General features: G+C 47.9%; 1 protein-coding gene across 1 annotated transcript; it reads left to right on the top strand.

Moving 5' to 3' along the window:
- Positions 1-1,945: 1,945 nt before the first annotated feature.
- Positions 1,946-6,333, top strand: LOC146334608 (uncharacterized). The gene is made up of 2 exons (XM_084824336.1): positions 1,946-2,449; positions 5,833-6,333. Exons 1-2 carry the CDS (start codon positions 1,954-1,956, stop codon positions 5,838-5,840), a joined length of 504 nt encoding a protein of 167 aa, XP_084680462.1. The 5' UTR covers positions 1,946-1,953; the 3' UTR covers positions 5,841-6,333.
- Positions 6,334-14,267: the final 7,934 nt, after the last annotated feature.

Genomic DNA, 14,267 nt, shown 5'->3' on the forward strand with positions numbered 1-14,267 from the left:
AGCGCCAAAAGTTGCACCCCACCCAGGAGCATTGCACTGAAATTTTCTTTCTCCTTTGCAAATTCCTTTCTAAAGCAATTTCTTTTCCATCGAAAAGAGAATGGGAAGGGTTCAAAAAATGTGGAAGGAATTGTTTGGCACGGCAGTTAAGGATTTTCTGTTGCGCTCTCGTCAGCCCCAAATTTGTTCAGTGTGTGCCATTTGTCTCAGCTTTCAGTTCCTGCAGTCCATGCATGTGGTCTCCATAACCGGTGTGCATGTAAAAGCACTAATAAAACTCTGCCAAAGAATAAAGGGTGTGTGTGGGAGTGATCAAGATGTAACTGTGTGTGCGGTTAGATCAAGAATCTTTTCATGTGGCATCTTGCCAGCACTCCAACGAGAATCACGTCTGCAGTTGCAAGCGCATCTACAATAAAATCAGGATTTCCTTTTCACAGGATTCCCACAATATGCGCATGGGAATCGGCAATGTGGAAAGGAAGCGGGGAGAAAGGGAAAGGATGCAGCAGACTTTTTCCGCTCCAGTTTGGGAACTGATTTTTAGACAAAATCCTGGTCAAGCTGGCATTTAGGAGGGGAAGAAATGCCAGGCAGAGAGGAAACGAAGAAAATGAAATTGGGGAAATAATGTACTCATTTCCGTTATGTTTGCAAATCATGCGAACATGTCTTGTGTGCAGTCCCGAATGGCTGAGACTAATGGGAACTGAAGCCCAAAAGGCCATCAGGCTGGGAAAGGTTGCCATAGCTCAATAACAGAACACTTTCCAGCAGACAGTCCTGGGTTCAAGTGCTGGCATCTCCAGTTTTCTCAGCAAGCCAGTCATGATGAGCATAGGGATGGCGGAGAATTCCGCCACAGACTCCAGTGAGGCCGGATTCTTAAGAATCTGGCCTCCGGAGTCCATGGCGGAATGGAGCAATCCCCCCCCGCCACCCCACAAAGCCTGCACAGACTGGATCCTACCTGCCTCCAGCGGGTCCAGATCTGGCCTCTGCTGTCCTCCGTCTGGTGTGCAGCCGTGAATGGCGTCGTGCGTAACGGACGCCATTTGCGTCCCCGCTTTAGCCATGATAGGCTACGTAAATATTTACGTAGCCTATCACGGCTATCCGCAGGGACGCAAATGGTGTCCGCTACGCCATTTGCGTCCCCGCTTTAGCCATGATAGGCCATGTAAGTATTTACCATGGCTAAAGCGGGGACGCAAATGGCGTCCCCTACACAAGACACCATTTGCGTCTGCAACAGCCCGGCAGCGGATCGGCCCTGCCGGCGGCTCTGCAGCCTCGCCGCGGAGCAGAGCTGGCCAGGCAGGATTCCAGGGGGAGGAATGGATCGCCTCCCCCCCATAAAGGATTCTGGGGGGAGGAACGGATCGACTCCCCGCCCCCCGGCAGACCCCCAGTGGACCCAGGTAAGTGGGGTTTCGTACACCCCTAGCTTGGGCATGATTTGACTTCCAGATGAGGAGATCAGCACAACTGATCTATCTATGTTTGACTGGGCCATATTTGTACTGCACTTTGCCAAGTTCCAGCCCAGGGCTTAATTTCCGTTGGGGGACAGAATGCTGCAGACTCACTGAGTTATGTTTGCACTTCACACGAGCGGCAATAAAACAACTCCCGTGAGCTTTCCCACTTGCTAGCTGGTGTTAGCAAGGTGTGGCTAACAGCCAGTGGGGCGGGGGGGAGAAGCCCATCCCATCTCAAACCAGGCTTCCTTTCAACTGCCCAGAAACTGCCCCCGGGCTGGTTTGTAAGCTGCAGGCGACTCTCCCATCCCACTCCCGTGCCGCTTCTGACCCGCATCAAAGTGACGGTTTCCTCTTGCACGTTGCCTTTGTACGGAAAGCGACTCGATTAAGCACTATACTTACAAAGTACAATTACTATAGAATGTTTATTATTATTTCCCCCCCCCCCGTTTTAGCATCAACCACCTTCATGGATTACCAGTGTAGACAACCCTGCCTTCCTCCTCCCATTGGGATGCCTCAGTGCCCGACGGAAGCCAGGGGAACCTGTGGGGCGGCTGTGCCTTCCGCTTACCAGGCCAAGCAGCCTTGCGTCCCACCGCCCTTCTGCGCTCAGCCATGCCCAACAGAAACCCCCAACACGTGTGGGTCAGCCTGCGCACCCACACACAGCGCTGCCTGCGCAGAGCCATACCCCACTCCGTGCGAGGAGGCATCTTCTGCTACCTGTGGCTTGCCCACCCGCCAGCCCTGCTCGCCTCTTCCAGCCGATGCGCAGCCGTGTCCGGAAGGCACCGTTGTGGAAGCGTGCGCAGCGCCTTATGTCACCCTGCGCAGCACTGAATGCCTGGAGGCCTCACGCCGAGAAGCGGTGCTGTCTTACGTGCTGCCAGGCTCCATCGTTTGTCTGAATCCGTGCGGCAGCGTATCGGTGAAGCCCGGCCCGGCCAACAATGAGGAGAATGGTGGTTCTGTCTTTCTTGGATCCTATACCCCTCACTTTTCATAACAGCGACAAGGAGTCATGTGAACCCCCACCCTGCCCCAAAAAGAGAAGCAGATTTATTCTGAAAGAAGTTTTTGTGGACAAGAGTTCACTGCACCCAGTGCATGAAGGGTTCTCCTCGACTGACAGATAGATCTATAGAGATGGATCGATCTGGAAAGAAGGAGGCAGCCTTCCCCAACATTCTGCCCTCCAGATGTGTTGGACATCTGGAGGGCAGCCACTGGGCTTGACTGCTGTGTTGTTCACTGCTTGCACCCCAAAGGTTTACTGGATGGAGCCAAGCCCAAAACAGTAGGCCAGGATGCTGGTAGAGCCATAACTTGAGGGGAGGGCTGTATCTACAAGTACAAATCGACATCCCAACAGCCACAGATCAGGGGCTTTGTGAACCTAATTATTTGCAGGGGAGGGGAAGCGTTTTTTGCGGCCGTTGCTGTTGCGAAAGGATGGGGAGCCAGAAACCCGGGGAGATGTACTACAAATCCTTCGGTGATCCTAGAGTAGTTCCCAAGCTCCATTCCACTCACTGGATGGATGGATAATGGAGCTAGGAGAAATTATTTAAGCAGTAGGGCCAACAGGCCATAAAATGCAAGAGGTATGAGTTGTTCAGTGGTGGTACACATGGGAGGGTGGCGTCACTGTGGCAGGCCCAGCCCGGTGGCAGGCCCGTTACATCTGCAGCTGTACAGTTCCTACTGAGGCAGAGTTTCCGGGCATGTAGACAGAAGGTCTTCCATGTGCTCAGCTGAATGAGCATGGTGGTGGGACTCTTGGAAGATATGCATAGGTCAGGGGCAGGGATGTACGGACTGTGTAAAATCCGCTCCGTCTGTTTCGTGGATTGCTAGGTGCCTTTTGTTCCATTGTCCGCCCACAGATGGACGTGTATTTTTTTTTTCCATCATGCAGAAAAATATGCAAATGATTCTGTAAGTATTTACAAAAGTATTTGTGTAAGTATTTATATAATTTACTTTAGGACATAGCATTTAGCGTATTGTCCCCCATTCCATTCAACGTTTCCTCAGCAGAAACGTACATATTTTCCTACGACTTTATATGCATAAATTTCGGGAAAGTAAAAGAATCATCCGGAAATCCACAGACTCCACGCAGCCTGAGGGGTTACTCCACAGAAGATTCCATGGGTCGGATTCTTAGAAATCCAAGCTCATTTTAGTCCGCCTTGAATTGCTCCAGCATCCCTAGTCAGGGGTGAGGGCTTCCACCACAGTGCCGTTCTCCTCTCTGCTTGTTCATGTTGCCCCCATTGAGCATCCCTAAGGAGCCCATGTCTGTGACCCAAAATGTTGCAGCATACACTGCTGGTCTTCAGAACTCCTGCCTCTCCATTTCCCTCCTGGTTGGTTTTCTGCTTACCTCCCCTCCCAAGATTCTGTGCCCACTGAGCATGCTCAGTTCATGCTGGCCTCTTTTGGGGTCCCTCCCCCCTTTAAGGATTATTTTTTTTCCTGAATACTTTTTTCTATTTCTGAAAGCATTGGGGTTCCCCTGAACCTGTCCACATGCAGGCTGAACATTGGAAATAGAAGGAATGAGAAGAACAGCGGCCATTTGCATTGGCACAGAAATGCCACAGACCTATTGTATCTCTTGCATTTCAAGGTCTTTCAGCTCTACTGTTTATGGTTTATTTATATTTCTTTTCTCTACATGTGTCTGTGTGTGCATGTCTGCATGCATGTGTACGACAGATACACCACTTCCTGGGGACAAATGTTGGGAGAGTGTTGTTTGTAGGTTGACCGTGGCAGGGAGATATTAGAGATGTCAGAAATCCGCAATGGATTAAAATGAGTTCAGATTGCTGTGAATCCAGCTCATGGATTCCACACTGGACCAGCTTTTCCTGAGTTGCCCAGATTCCATGGATTTGCAGGCTGTTTTTTCTGTTTCCAGAATTTTACGCAAATTTAGAAAAATACTAAGAATTGGGGAGGGGGGAAGCTGACTAAAAATGTGCATCCCCCCCAGGCTAAAGCATGAAAATGCACATGGGTGGAGGATTTCCACATTTGCAGAATGCATATTTGCACAAATGCACATTTGCGCAACTGCGCATGAACACACGTTCGGGAAATTGAGAAAATCCAATTCCATCAATGAGCAGATGACAGAACAAAAGGCGCCTCACAATCTGTGAAATGCAGATGGAACAGACTGAACAAAATCCATACATCCCTACAGAATACTAGACTAGATGGATGCTTGGTCTGAGCAAGCTGAGATCTTCTTATCTTCTAAGGTGTGTAAACATCTTCTATAGCTACCCATATATCTACCAACTGAGGAGATCATTTAATGCACCTCACAAATTATGCTGTTCTCCACCAATGCTTCTACCACAATGAATCTGTTAAGTCTTTAAGGTGCCATAAGCCGCCCTCTTATCCTTTCTCTTGCTCCTGTAAGTTCCCTCTTGGGAACAGCTCATCTCTTGTACTGGTTTGTGGGAAACTGACTTACGAGTCTATCATCCCACAATGCTGGAATAATTTCATTCCATGTATTGGTCCAGTCAATGATTTATTGGTCCAGTCAACCTCACAATAAGATTTATACATAAAGTGAGGTGCAGGAATACACACAAAAATATTGATTAATTAACAGAGGGAGCAATCCTATGGCCGCTAGACAGCAGCTAGATGGCCATGGGATATCTGGTTTTCCAGGAACTGACCTTGGAGCCCACATAAAAGAAAGACATGGGCGCTTTTTCCCCAGTGTTTCAGACCATGTGCAATTACTCCCCAGAGGTGCCTATATTCCTGGGCAACTCACTAGGTCTGCATGTTGAAGAGTTATTAGTCAGAACAGCGAAATCGGCCTGGTGCATGTCAAAGGCACAAATCCCTTTTCTTAAGAAGTGTGGGTGACTCTTCAACCCATGCTGATAATATTACAATGCTGAGTACTAAAAGGGGAAATAACCTTGACAAACACTCTTAAAACATACTGGCCTTTTCCACTTTAATCTTGAACATATCTGAAAGTGGGCCTTAGAGCTTTGCTATGAACTTGATTCATGTCCTGTCTCTCCTCCTCCCTACCCCTGAAATATGAAATGGACCCCCTAAGTCCTCCTATCCTTCAGTCCCGCTTCTGGCAAGGCATTCGAACATCCCCCTTTCGGTCTAATCAGAGCCTTGGGAGCTGTGCATATACCAAATTTCAGCTTTCTAGGTTGTGTGGAACTAACCTAAGCAGTTTTGGGGTACGCCTCATGTTCTCCTTTCAAGATATAAAGGTGTGAATGTCTTCTTTTTATTTAGTAACCAAAGTGTCTTGGGTAATAATGCATGTACCAAATTCTAGCTTTTTAGGTCATGTGGAAGCATCCGGTGAAACGCATGGGTGCCCTCCTCAATGCTCATGCTTAGAAGGCCTCCGGACAGCGCATGCATGAAGCCAGGAAGTGATTCCTACCACATGTCCTTCAGATGCAGTTCCGAAGACTCTCTACTCCTGACGGCTGTGGAAGTCAAAACCCAAACAACGCACCGACCTCACAACATGCTTCTCGCCTCCTGCTCCGGTCACAGTTTATTTCCATGCTCTTTATCGTATAATGGAGAAATTTTTGATGATGGTTTTGGAATTCTCCTTTGATGCTGTTGATTTGTCTTCTGATCAGTGTCTGGAGATCTGTGTCTCTACCCATGTTGCTTCTTGTAGCGGGTTGTGGGGCAGGGGAAGCACTCCTTTGATGCTGTCTCAACTTGCTCTCTCAGCTTGAGCACAATGTATCTTTCACAAGCTTTTTGCGCAATTTTTGTCTGTGCCTGCAAGGCTACAATAAAGCCACATCCTATCGCTAAAGGTTGGGGGTGTTTCTTTTACACATTTTTGGAGCGTGTTTTATCATCATTGTGCATGATGTTGATCTTTGAGGGCTTGATGGGAATGTTTGGCCCAAAGAAAGGAAAATGACAGATTCTGAATATGTGCACATCCCTTGGTTAGGCCCAAACATGATTGTCAGTGGGGCTTGAATTATAAGGGGCCAAAGGGCCCCCATTGTATTTTGTGGGTACCCAATTAGCCACTATTTTAATGGACTATAGGGGGCACACTTTGGCCAAAATTGGGGAGAATTAGGTTTGGCTTCTGGATTTTATTTGTGTGTTTGTTTTGCTCAATTGTTTAATTTGTTTGTTCTCTCCTGCCCTTCCTCTGAAGGGGCCCAGAGCAGCCAACAACCCATCTAAAGACAAGGCAACACATAAACACCATTCAAATGGCAGCTCTGAAATTCCAGATGCAATGAAAGCATCACTATGGCACCATAGAACAGATAAAACATTTCCCTACACCCCAAAAGCTTGCAGAAATGAACATGTCTTGAATTGGCACAGTGCGAAGGCAGCTGAATCTCTGTTAGAAGGGAATTCCACAGTGGGGTGTGCCACCACTGAGAAGGCTCTGCCATGTAGCCCTGGAAAGTGCCAATGTTTAGACATCAACCCAGTGTCCAATGTTTGCCGTATCTATTCTACAACAGAGGGTTACAACAAACCACATTGCTGCCACTGTTCTTTTTGTTTTAACATGAGCAAGTCACATAAAACAGCTCTGTTTTCCATAGGCAGGAAGGTTCAAGGTCTTGACATAAAATCAGGGAAGGTCATTCTTGATTAAATTGTTTTCAGGCGGCTGACAAACAGCCTCTAATAGTTCTGAGTTGCAATGTAATTTGTGGACCAAAAAAAATGCAAACAAATCTATGAAAAAAGAACGCACAGATTTCAAAGATGCACACAATTGATGTGTACATTTGGGAAAACTATGCTCAGGAATACTGATGGAGTTTCATGCAAAAAAAAAAAAGCCTGCGATCTGATATGGACTCAAGTGGGAACGAGCTTCAAGAAGGGATTTGGAGAACTTTGGTGAGCTTGGGTTTTGCTGATTCACACATTCCTAATCCCAAGTTTGTTTTGGCCCGAATATGGAGAACTTTGCAAATTTGGGTAAATTCTGATCAAAACCGAACTGGGCTGAAATTCTCACCCCTCCATACCTAGTGTGCCTCTTGATGCGTGCCAGAGCATCGAGGTTCTTGTGCATGCCCCAGGGGCAATTAAAATAAGTGACGTTGTGCTGGCTTTGTGGTTGTGCAGGAAAATTACAGTGCCAATGCTTTTCAGTAATGAAAGGCATGTTTCTTAACCGCCCCAAACCTGCTCCCTGTACCTTCTCATTAACGGATTAGCTACCTAATTCCTCTCAGTGGGAATGTTGCAGGCTGGCATCGTCTGATTAGAGGCTGTGTCTTGGCTGCCTGAAAACAATTTAATCAAGAACGACCTTCCCTGATCTTATGTCAAGACCTTGAACCTTCCTGCCTGTGGAAAACAGCTGTTTTACATGTCTTGCTCATAAGAACATAAGAAGAGCCATGCTGGATCACACCAAGGGTCCATCTAGTCTAGCATTCTGTTCACACAGTGGCCAACCAGCTCTTGACCAGGGATCCAGAAGCAGAGCATGAGCACAACAGCACCCTCCCGCCCATGTTCCCTAGCAACTCATGTACCTAGGCTCACCGCCTCTGGTACTGGAGGTAGCACACAGCCACCAAGACTAGTAGCCATGGATAGCCTTCTCCTCAGGAATTTGTCCAGCCCCCTTTTAAAGCCATCCAAATTGGTGGCCATCACTACTTCCTGTGGTAGCGAATTCCATAGTTTAACTCTGCGCTGTGTGAGGACGTCCTTCCTTTGATCTGTCCTGAATCTCCCACCAATCAGCTTCACATGATGACCCCAGGTTCTAGTATTTTGAGGGAGGGAGAAAAACGTCTCCCTATCCACATTCCCCACAGCATGCATAATTCTGTAGACCTCTCTCCTGTCTCCCCTGACCCTCCTTTTTTCCAAGCTAAACAAGCCCAGCTGTTGTAACCTTCCCTCATAGGGGAGATGCTCCAGCCCCTTGATAATTTTAGTTGCCCTTTTCTGCACCTTTTCCAGCTCTACAATATCATGTTTTAGGTGTGGTGACCAGAACTGGACACAGTATTGCAAGTGATAGATTTGTATAGGGGCAGTATGATCTTGGCGGGCTTTTTATACCATAGATTTGTAGATTTGTATAGGGGCAGTAGGATCTTGGTGGGCTTTTTATACCATAGATTTGTACATTTGTATAGGGGCAGTAGGATCTTGGCGGGCTTTTTATACCATAGATTTGTATAGGGGCAGTAGGATCTTGGTGGGCTTTTTATACCATAGATTTGTATAGGGGCAGTAGGATCTTGGCGGGCTTTTTATACCATAGATTTGTATAGGGGCAGTAGGATCTTGGTGGGCTTTTTATACCATAGATTTGTAGATTTGTATAGGGGCAGTAGGATCTTGGCGGGCTTTTTATACCATAGATTTGTAGATTTGTATAGGGGCAGTACGATCTTGGTGGGCTTTTTATACCATAGATTTGTAGATTTGTATAGGGGCAGTATGATCTTGGCGGGCTTTTTATACCATAGATTTGTATAGGGGCAGTACAATCTTGGCGGGCTTTTTATACATAGATTTGTAGATTTGTATAGGGGCAGTACGATCTTGGTGGGCTTTTTATACCATAGATTTGTAGATTTGTATACAGGCAGTAAAATCTTGGTGGGCTTTTTACACATAGATTTGTAGATTTGTATAGGGGCAGTGCGATCTTGGCGGGCTTTTTATACCATAGATTTGTAGATTTGTATACGGGCAGTACGATCTTGGTGGGCTTTTTTTTACCATAGATTTGTAGATTTGTATAGGGGCAGTATGATCTTGGCGGGCTTTTATACCATAGATTTGTAGATTTGTATACGGGCAGTACGATCTTGGCGGGTTTTTTATATCATAGATTTGTATAGGGGCAGTATGATCTTGGCAGTTTTATTCTCAATCCTTTTCCTAATTATGCCTAACATAGCAATAACAATACAACCATAGAATCATAGAATAGCAGGGTTGGAAGGGGCCTACAAGGCCATCAAGTCCAACCCCCTGCTCAATGTAGGAGTCCAAGTAAGAGCATCCCTGACAGATGGCTGTCCAGCCTTGTCTTGAAGGCCTCCAGTGTAGGAGAGCCCACCACCTCCCTAGGGAATGGGTTCCATCGTCGTATTGCTCTAACAGTCAGGAAGTTAAAGAGTCAAACATGGAGTTTGACGTTTTACAGCAGCTGCGCAGTGGGTCGTCATCTTCCCTGAGCTGTCCACCACAACCCCAAGATCTCTTTCTTGGTCAGGCACGGCTAGCTCAGATCCCATCAAGCTGTAGTTGAAGTGCGTCACTTTACACTTCCTTACACTGAACCGCATTTGCCATTTATGTGTTAGAACATCCGTTCTATGGTGTCGTAGTGATGCTGTCGTTGCATCCGGAATTTCAGAGCTGCCATTTGAATGGTGCTTCTGTGTTGCCTTGTCTTTAGATGGGTTGTCGGCTGCCCTGGGTTCCTTGAGAGGAAGGGCAGGAGAGAACAAACAAATTAAACAATTGAGCAAAAGAAACGCACAAATAAAATCCAGAAGCCGAACCTTCTGATTCTCCCCAATTTTGGCCAAAGTGTGCCCCCTATAGTCCATTAAAATAGTGGCTAATTGGGTACCCACAAAATACAATGGGGGCCCCTTGGCCCCTTATAATTCAAGCCCCACTGACAATCATGTATGGGCCAACTTACCCAAAGGGTGTGCACTTACGCAGAATCTGTCTTTTCAGTAACAAATTGCCAGAATCCCTACCTCATCTGGTGGTACTGTCTCCCAGCACCCTCTCCAACATACTCAGTCCTTCCTCTTGGGCCTTTGCTGCAGGGCTGAAGCACCATAATTGAAAAACCAATGGCTCAAGGCCACTCTACAGATCAGGCAACTGATTCCACATTCCACTCTCCAGCAGGGTATCCTTTAATGAAGTTTGCAGCACTGGGGCTCACAAATGCGCAGTGACGAAAGTTTCCCCCTTACAAAACTTGTCTGGGAGAATGCTGAGGGAAGCTATGGGGAAGGATGGAAGTGGCCGTCTTGGCACAGATGATAAGCTGCTACACTACCCAGGATAGCCAGTCTGAGCTTGGCTTTAGTCACTCGATAATCAGCAGCGTAGCCAGCCAAGTCATGTTTCTTCCAAAAAAGGCAAATGCACTTTTAGGTAGCAGCAATAGAGGTCTAGGTTCAAAATCACAGGGAGTGATAGTTCCCCTCTACTACCTCACCTCAAATACTGTGTCCAGTTCTGGGCGCCATACTTGAAGAAGGATTCAGATAAATTGGAATGAGTTCAGAGAAGGGCAATAAAAGTGATCAGGGGACTAGAAACTAAGTGTCAGGATTCCTTTAGCCCCCACTTTATTTCAACACCGAAGACAAACACAGAGACTTCAGTTTACAGCTTTTATTTTAATCCATTACTTCACAGATGCAAATTCTCAGTCTACAAAGGAATGCCTTCAGGGGAATTCAAAAGGAAGTTCAGAGAGTTGCCTGCTGATTGAAGAGAAGGCTTCTGAGTGCAGTGTCTCATGCAAGACCAATCGGGTAGACCGTCTAAGTTCTGCCCCTGCCTTCTCTCTCTTTGCTCTGTGCCTGCGCCTAGCGTCTATTAACTCAGATTCTCCAACACACACACCGCTCCTTCTGTTCACAGTCTCTCACGAGGGCTGTGTGAAGAAGACCCCTCATCTTCAGCCAGCTGGGTGTTTGTAACCTGAGAATCTGGCCCAGTCATGTCTGGACTAGTCTGGGAAAATACCTCCCCCATGTCTGGCAGTTCTCCTCCAGAATCTGAACTGCTATCCCACTCCCTGCGCTCAGAAACAACCCTGACACTAAGTCCTATGAGGAAAGATTGAAGAAACTGGGTGTGTTTTAGCCTTGAGAAGAGAACACTGAAGGGGTATGATAGCACACTTCAAGGACCTAATGGGTTGTCACACAGAAGAGGGCCGCGACCTGTTCCCTGCCATCCAAGACTGTAGGACATGAAATAATGGGCTAAGTTATAGGAATGCAGATTTTGGTTGACCATCAGGAAAATCTCCCCACGTGTCACAGCTGTCAGACAATGGAACCAGCTGCCTTGGGAGGTGGTCGGCTCTCCATCCCTGGAGGTATTCAAATGGAGACTGGATGGCCACCTGTCAGGGATGCTTTAAGATGGATTCCTGCACTGAGCAGAGGGTTGAACTCACTGGCTGAAATGGCCCCTTCCAACTCTGTGTTTCTATAATAATTCATTTTCCCCAAAGAGGAGGCATTAAGGGATGATCAAAAAGATGTAAAAATAAACTTCAAGTAAGTCCCAGAAGAAGAGGAAGAGCCAGCTAGGGATGGCGGAGAATTTCTCCCCGAAACTTCGGGGGGCCGAGCGCCAACGTGTTCGGCCCCCCGAACAAGTTTCGGGGAGAAATCCTCTGCCCCCCCCCCCGGGACGGGACTTACCTTCCCTGAATGTCCCTCCCGGTGGCGGGTCCGGCTGGCGGTTCGTCCGGTGTTCGAGCGGGGCGGGAGCGGCAGCCGGTCTTTCGACCGGCTGCCGCCCCCGCCATTGCAATGAAAGAAAAAAAAAAAAAACGTCCCCTGATAGGCTACGTGACGATTCACGTAGCCTATCACAGCAAGATTTGCAAAGTCAGCCGTGATAGGCTACATGAATCATCACGTAGCCTATCACGGGTGACTTTAAAAAAAAAAAAAAAAGTGTGTACGGATAATGGCGGCCCCCATAGGGAGCCGCCATTCCTGTTCCTTATTTGGTGGCTCTAGTCTACGTCAATGTTTACATAGACTACGGCGAAAATAAGGGCAACGCTATTTGCGTTGCCCTTATTTTCGCCGTAGTCTATGTAAACATTGACGTAGACTACAGCAACTAAATAAGGAAGGGGAATGGCGGCTCCCTATGGGGGCCGCCATTCGCGTACGCGCTTTTTTTTTTTAAAGTCACCCGTGATAGGCTACGTGACGATTCACGTAGCCTATCACGGCTGACTTTGCAAATCTAGCCGTGATAGGCTACGTGAATCGTCACGTAGCCTATCAGGGGACTTTTTTTTTTTTTTTTTTTACTTTCGTGTTCGCGGCCGGGCGAGGCGGGAAGCCTCCTCCCTGGCCTGAATTTCGGCCGGGCGAGGCGGGAAGCCTCCCCCCCCGGCCTGAATTTCGGCCGGGCGAGGCGGGAAGCCTCCCCCCCCGGCCTGAACTTCGCGGGGGGAGCAGCGAAGCGCTCCCCCCCACCGCGAAAAAGCTGCGAGAAAAGGTAAGTGACTTTCGTTCACCCCTAGAGCCAGCTAAGGCTCCTGGTAGCTGCTAACCAAAGCCATCAAGGGAGGGATAGGAAATCAGGATCAGAGAGAGACTGACTCTTTCATGGTTCATCCCACACCCAGGTCATTCAGTTCCCAAACATGCTGGTCCAGATTTTAAAGATAGATCTGTGAGATGCTAGACAGGGAATAGGCCTTCCTTCTTAATAAAGCCATAATTATGCCGATATTTCAGACTAACCAGGTTTATTAACTAACTCTAACCCGAGGCTAACAAGGCTGTTAGAATAGGTAATATTTGCCTTGACACCTTACCGTTCCTTCACGGGGCTAGGCATAGAATACAAGGTGGGCCCCATATTATCATCACAGCAACCTTGTGAGGTATGTCAGGAGGCGGGTCTAAGGAGGAAACTGATGGGCAGCTGAGTGAGGGAGTTAGACCCAGATCTTCCTACTTCACTGTAGTAGGTAGACATCTCTGCTACACTAGCCTACAACTGGACCCCCAACTGAACTTATGCAGTTCATTGTCACATGAAGCTGAAGAGTTAGCATGCTTGGCAGCATCTCAGGCACAAGGAGCCCTGGGGCATGGTGTCCAGTGTCTACACTAAGGATTTGGGTGCCCTGGGAAAAGTGAATTCCTCAAGGTCCCTGGCATCTGGTCCCATTGCAGTCTTCAGGGTGCCAGGGAAGAGAGGGAAGGAGAGAGGGAGGCCTCCCCCAAGCCCTCCCCACTGTAAATCTAAGTGAGAAGAGTCAGGACCACTGGAGCAGCAGACAGGGGGTCATGGAGTTCCCAGCACTAGTAATATGACCCTCTCCGTGTGTGTGTGTGTGTGTGTGTGTGCATGCGTGCGTGTGTGTGTGTGTGTGTAATGTTGCAGTTTGCATTCAAACCCTAGTCCCGATTCACTGACTGAAACATTTCGTACCAAGAGGCAACTAGTAGTAGAGGGGGAAAAAATCCAACTATCTATTGGTGCAGGGAAATGGATGATTTTATTACTGTACACCCACTCTTGAGAGCTGGATGGAACATGAGGTGATCAAACTGGTCATAACATTGAGCATTTCACGAGAGCGCCGAAGAGTCATGACGTTCTAGAAGATGGACGTTCCAGATAGGAACCCAAGATGGAAGTTCCAGATAGGAATAATTCAGCAAGACATTGCAACACTGAGATGGGACATGAGCATACAGAATATAGGGAGTGGGTGGGGAACACAATAATTTCATAGAGAAGGAGAAGACAAAGCAGGAGGGACCACGTTCGGTGGCAACGGCACGGTCTGCCAGGTGATGCAGCGTCGAATCATAGTTTCACTTCCCGTCGCCAAGTTAGAGCATCAGCAGCATCCCTTTGGTGGTTGCTTGGTTTTCGGGGGACACTTCACAACGGTCTGCGGAGGGCAGCACGGCACGGTTTTGGGGGGGCACTTGGTGGGGCAACAGGTCTTCTGGGGGCACTTGGTGGGGGGAC

Source organism: Heloderma suspectum, chromosome 17, assembly GCF_057233095.1.
Source record: "Heloderma suspectum isolate Gila_16-S chromosome 17, 16-S_ref, whole genome shotgun sequence".
NCBI lineage: Eukaryota > Metazoa > Chordata > Lepidosauria > Squamata > Helodermatidae > Heloderma > Heloderma suspectum.

What these genes read in the sequence shown, in the direction of transcription:
- LOC146334608 (XM_084824336.1), top strand. Translation starts at nt 1,954, where the DNA reads ATGGATTACCAGTGTAGACAACCCTGCCTTCCTCCTCCCATTGGGATG.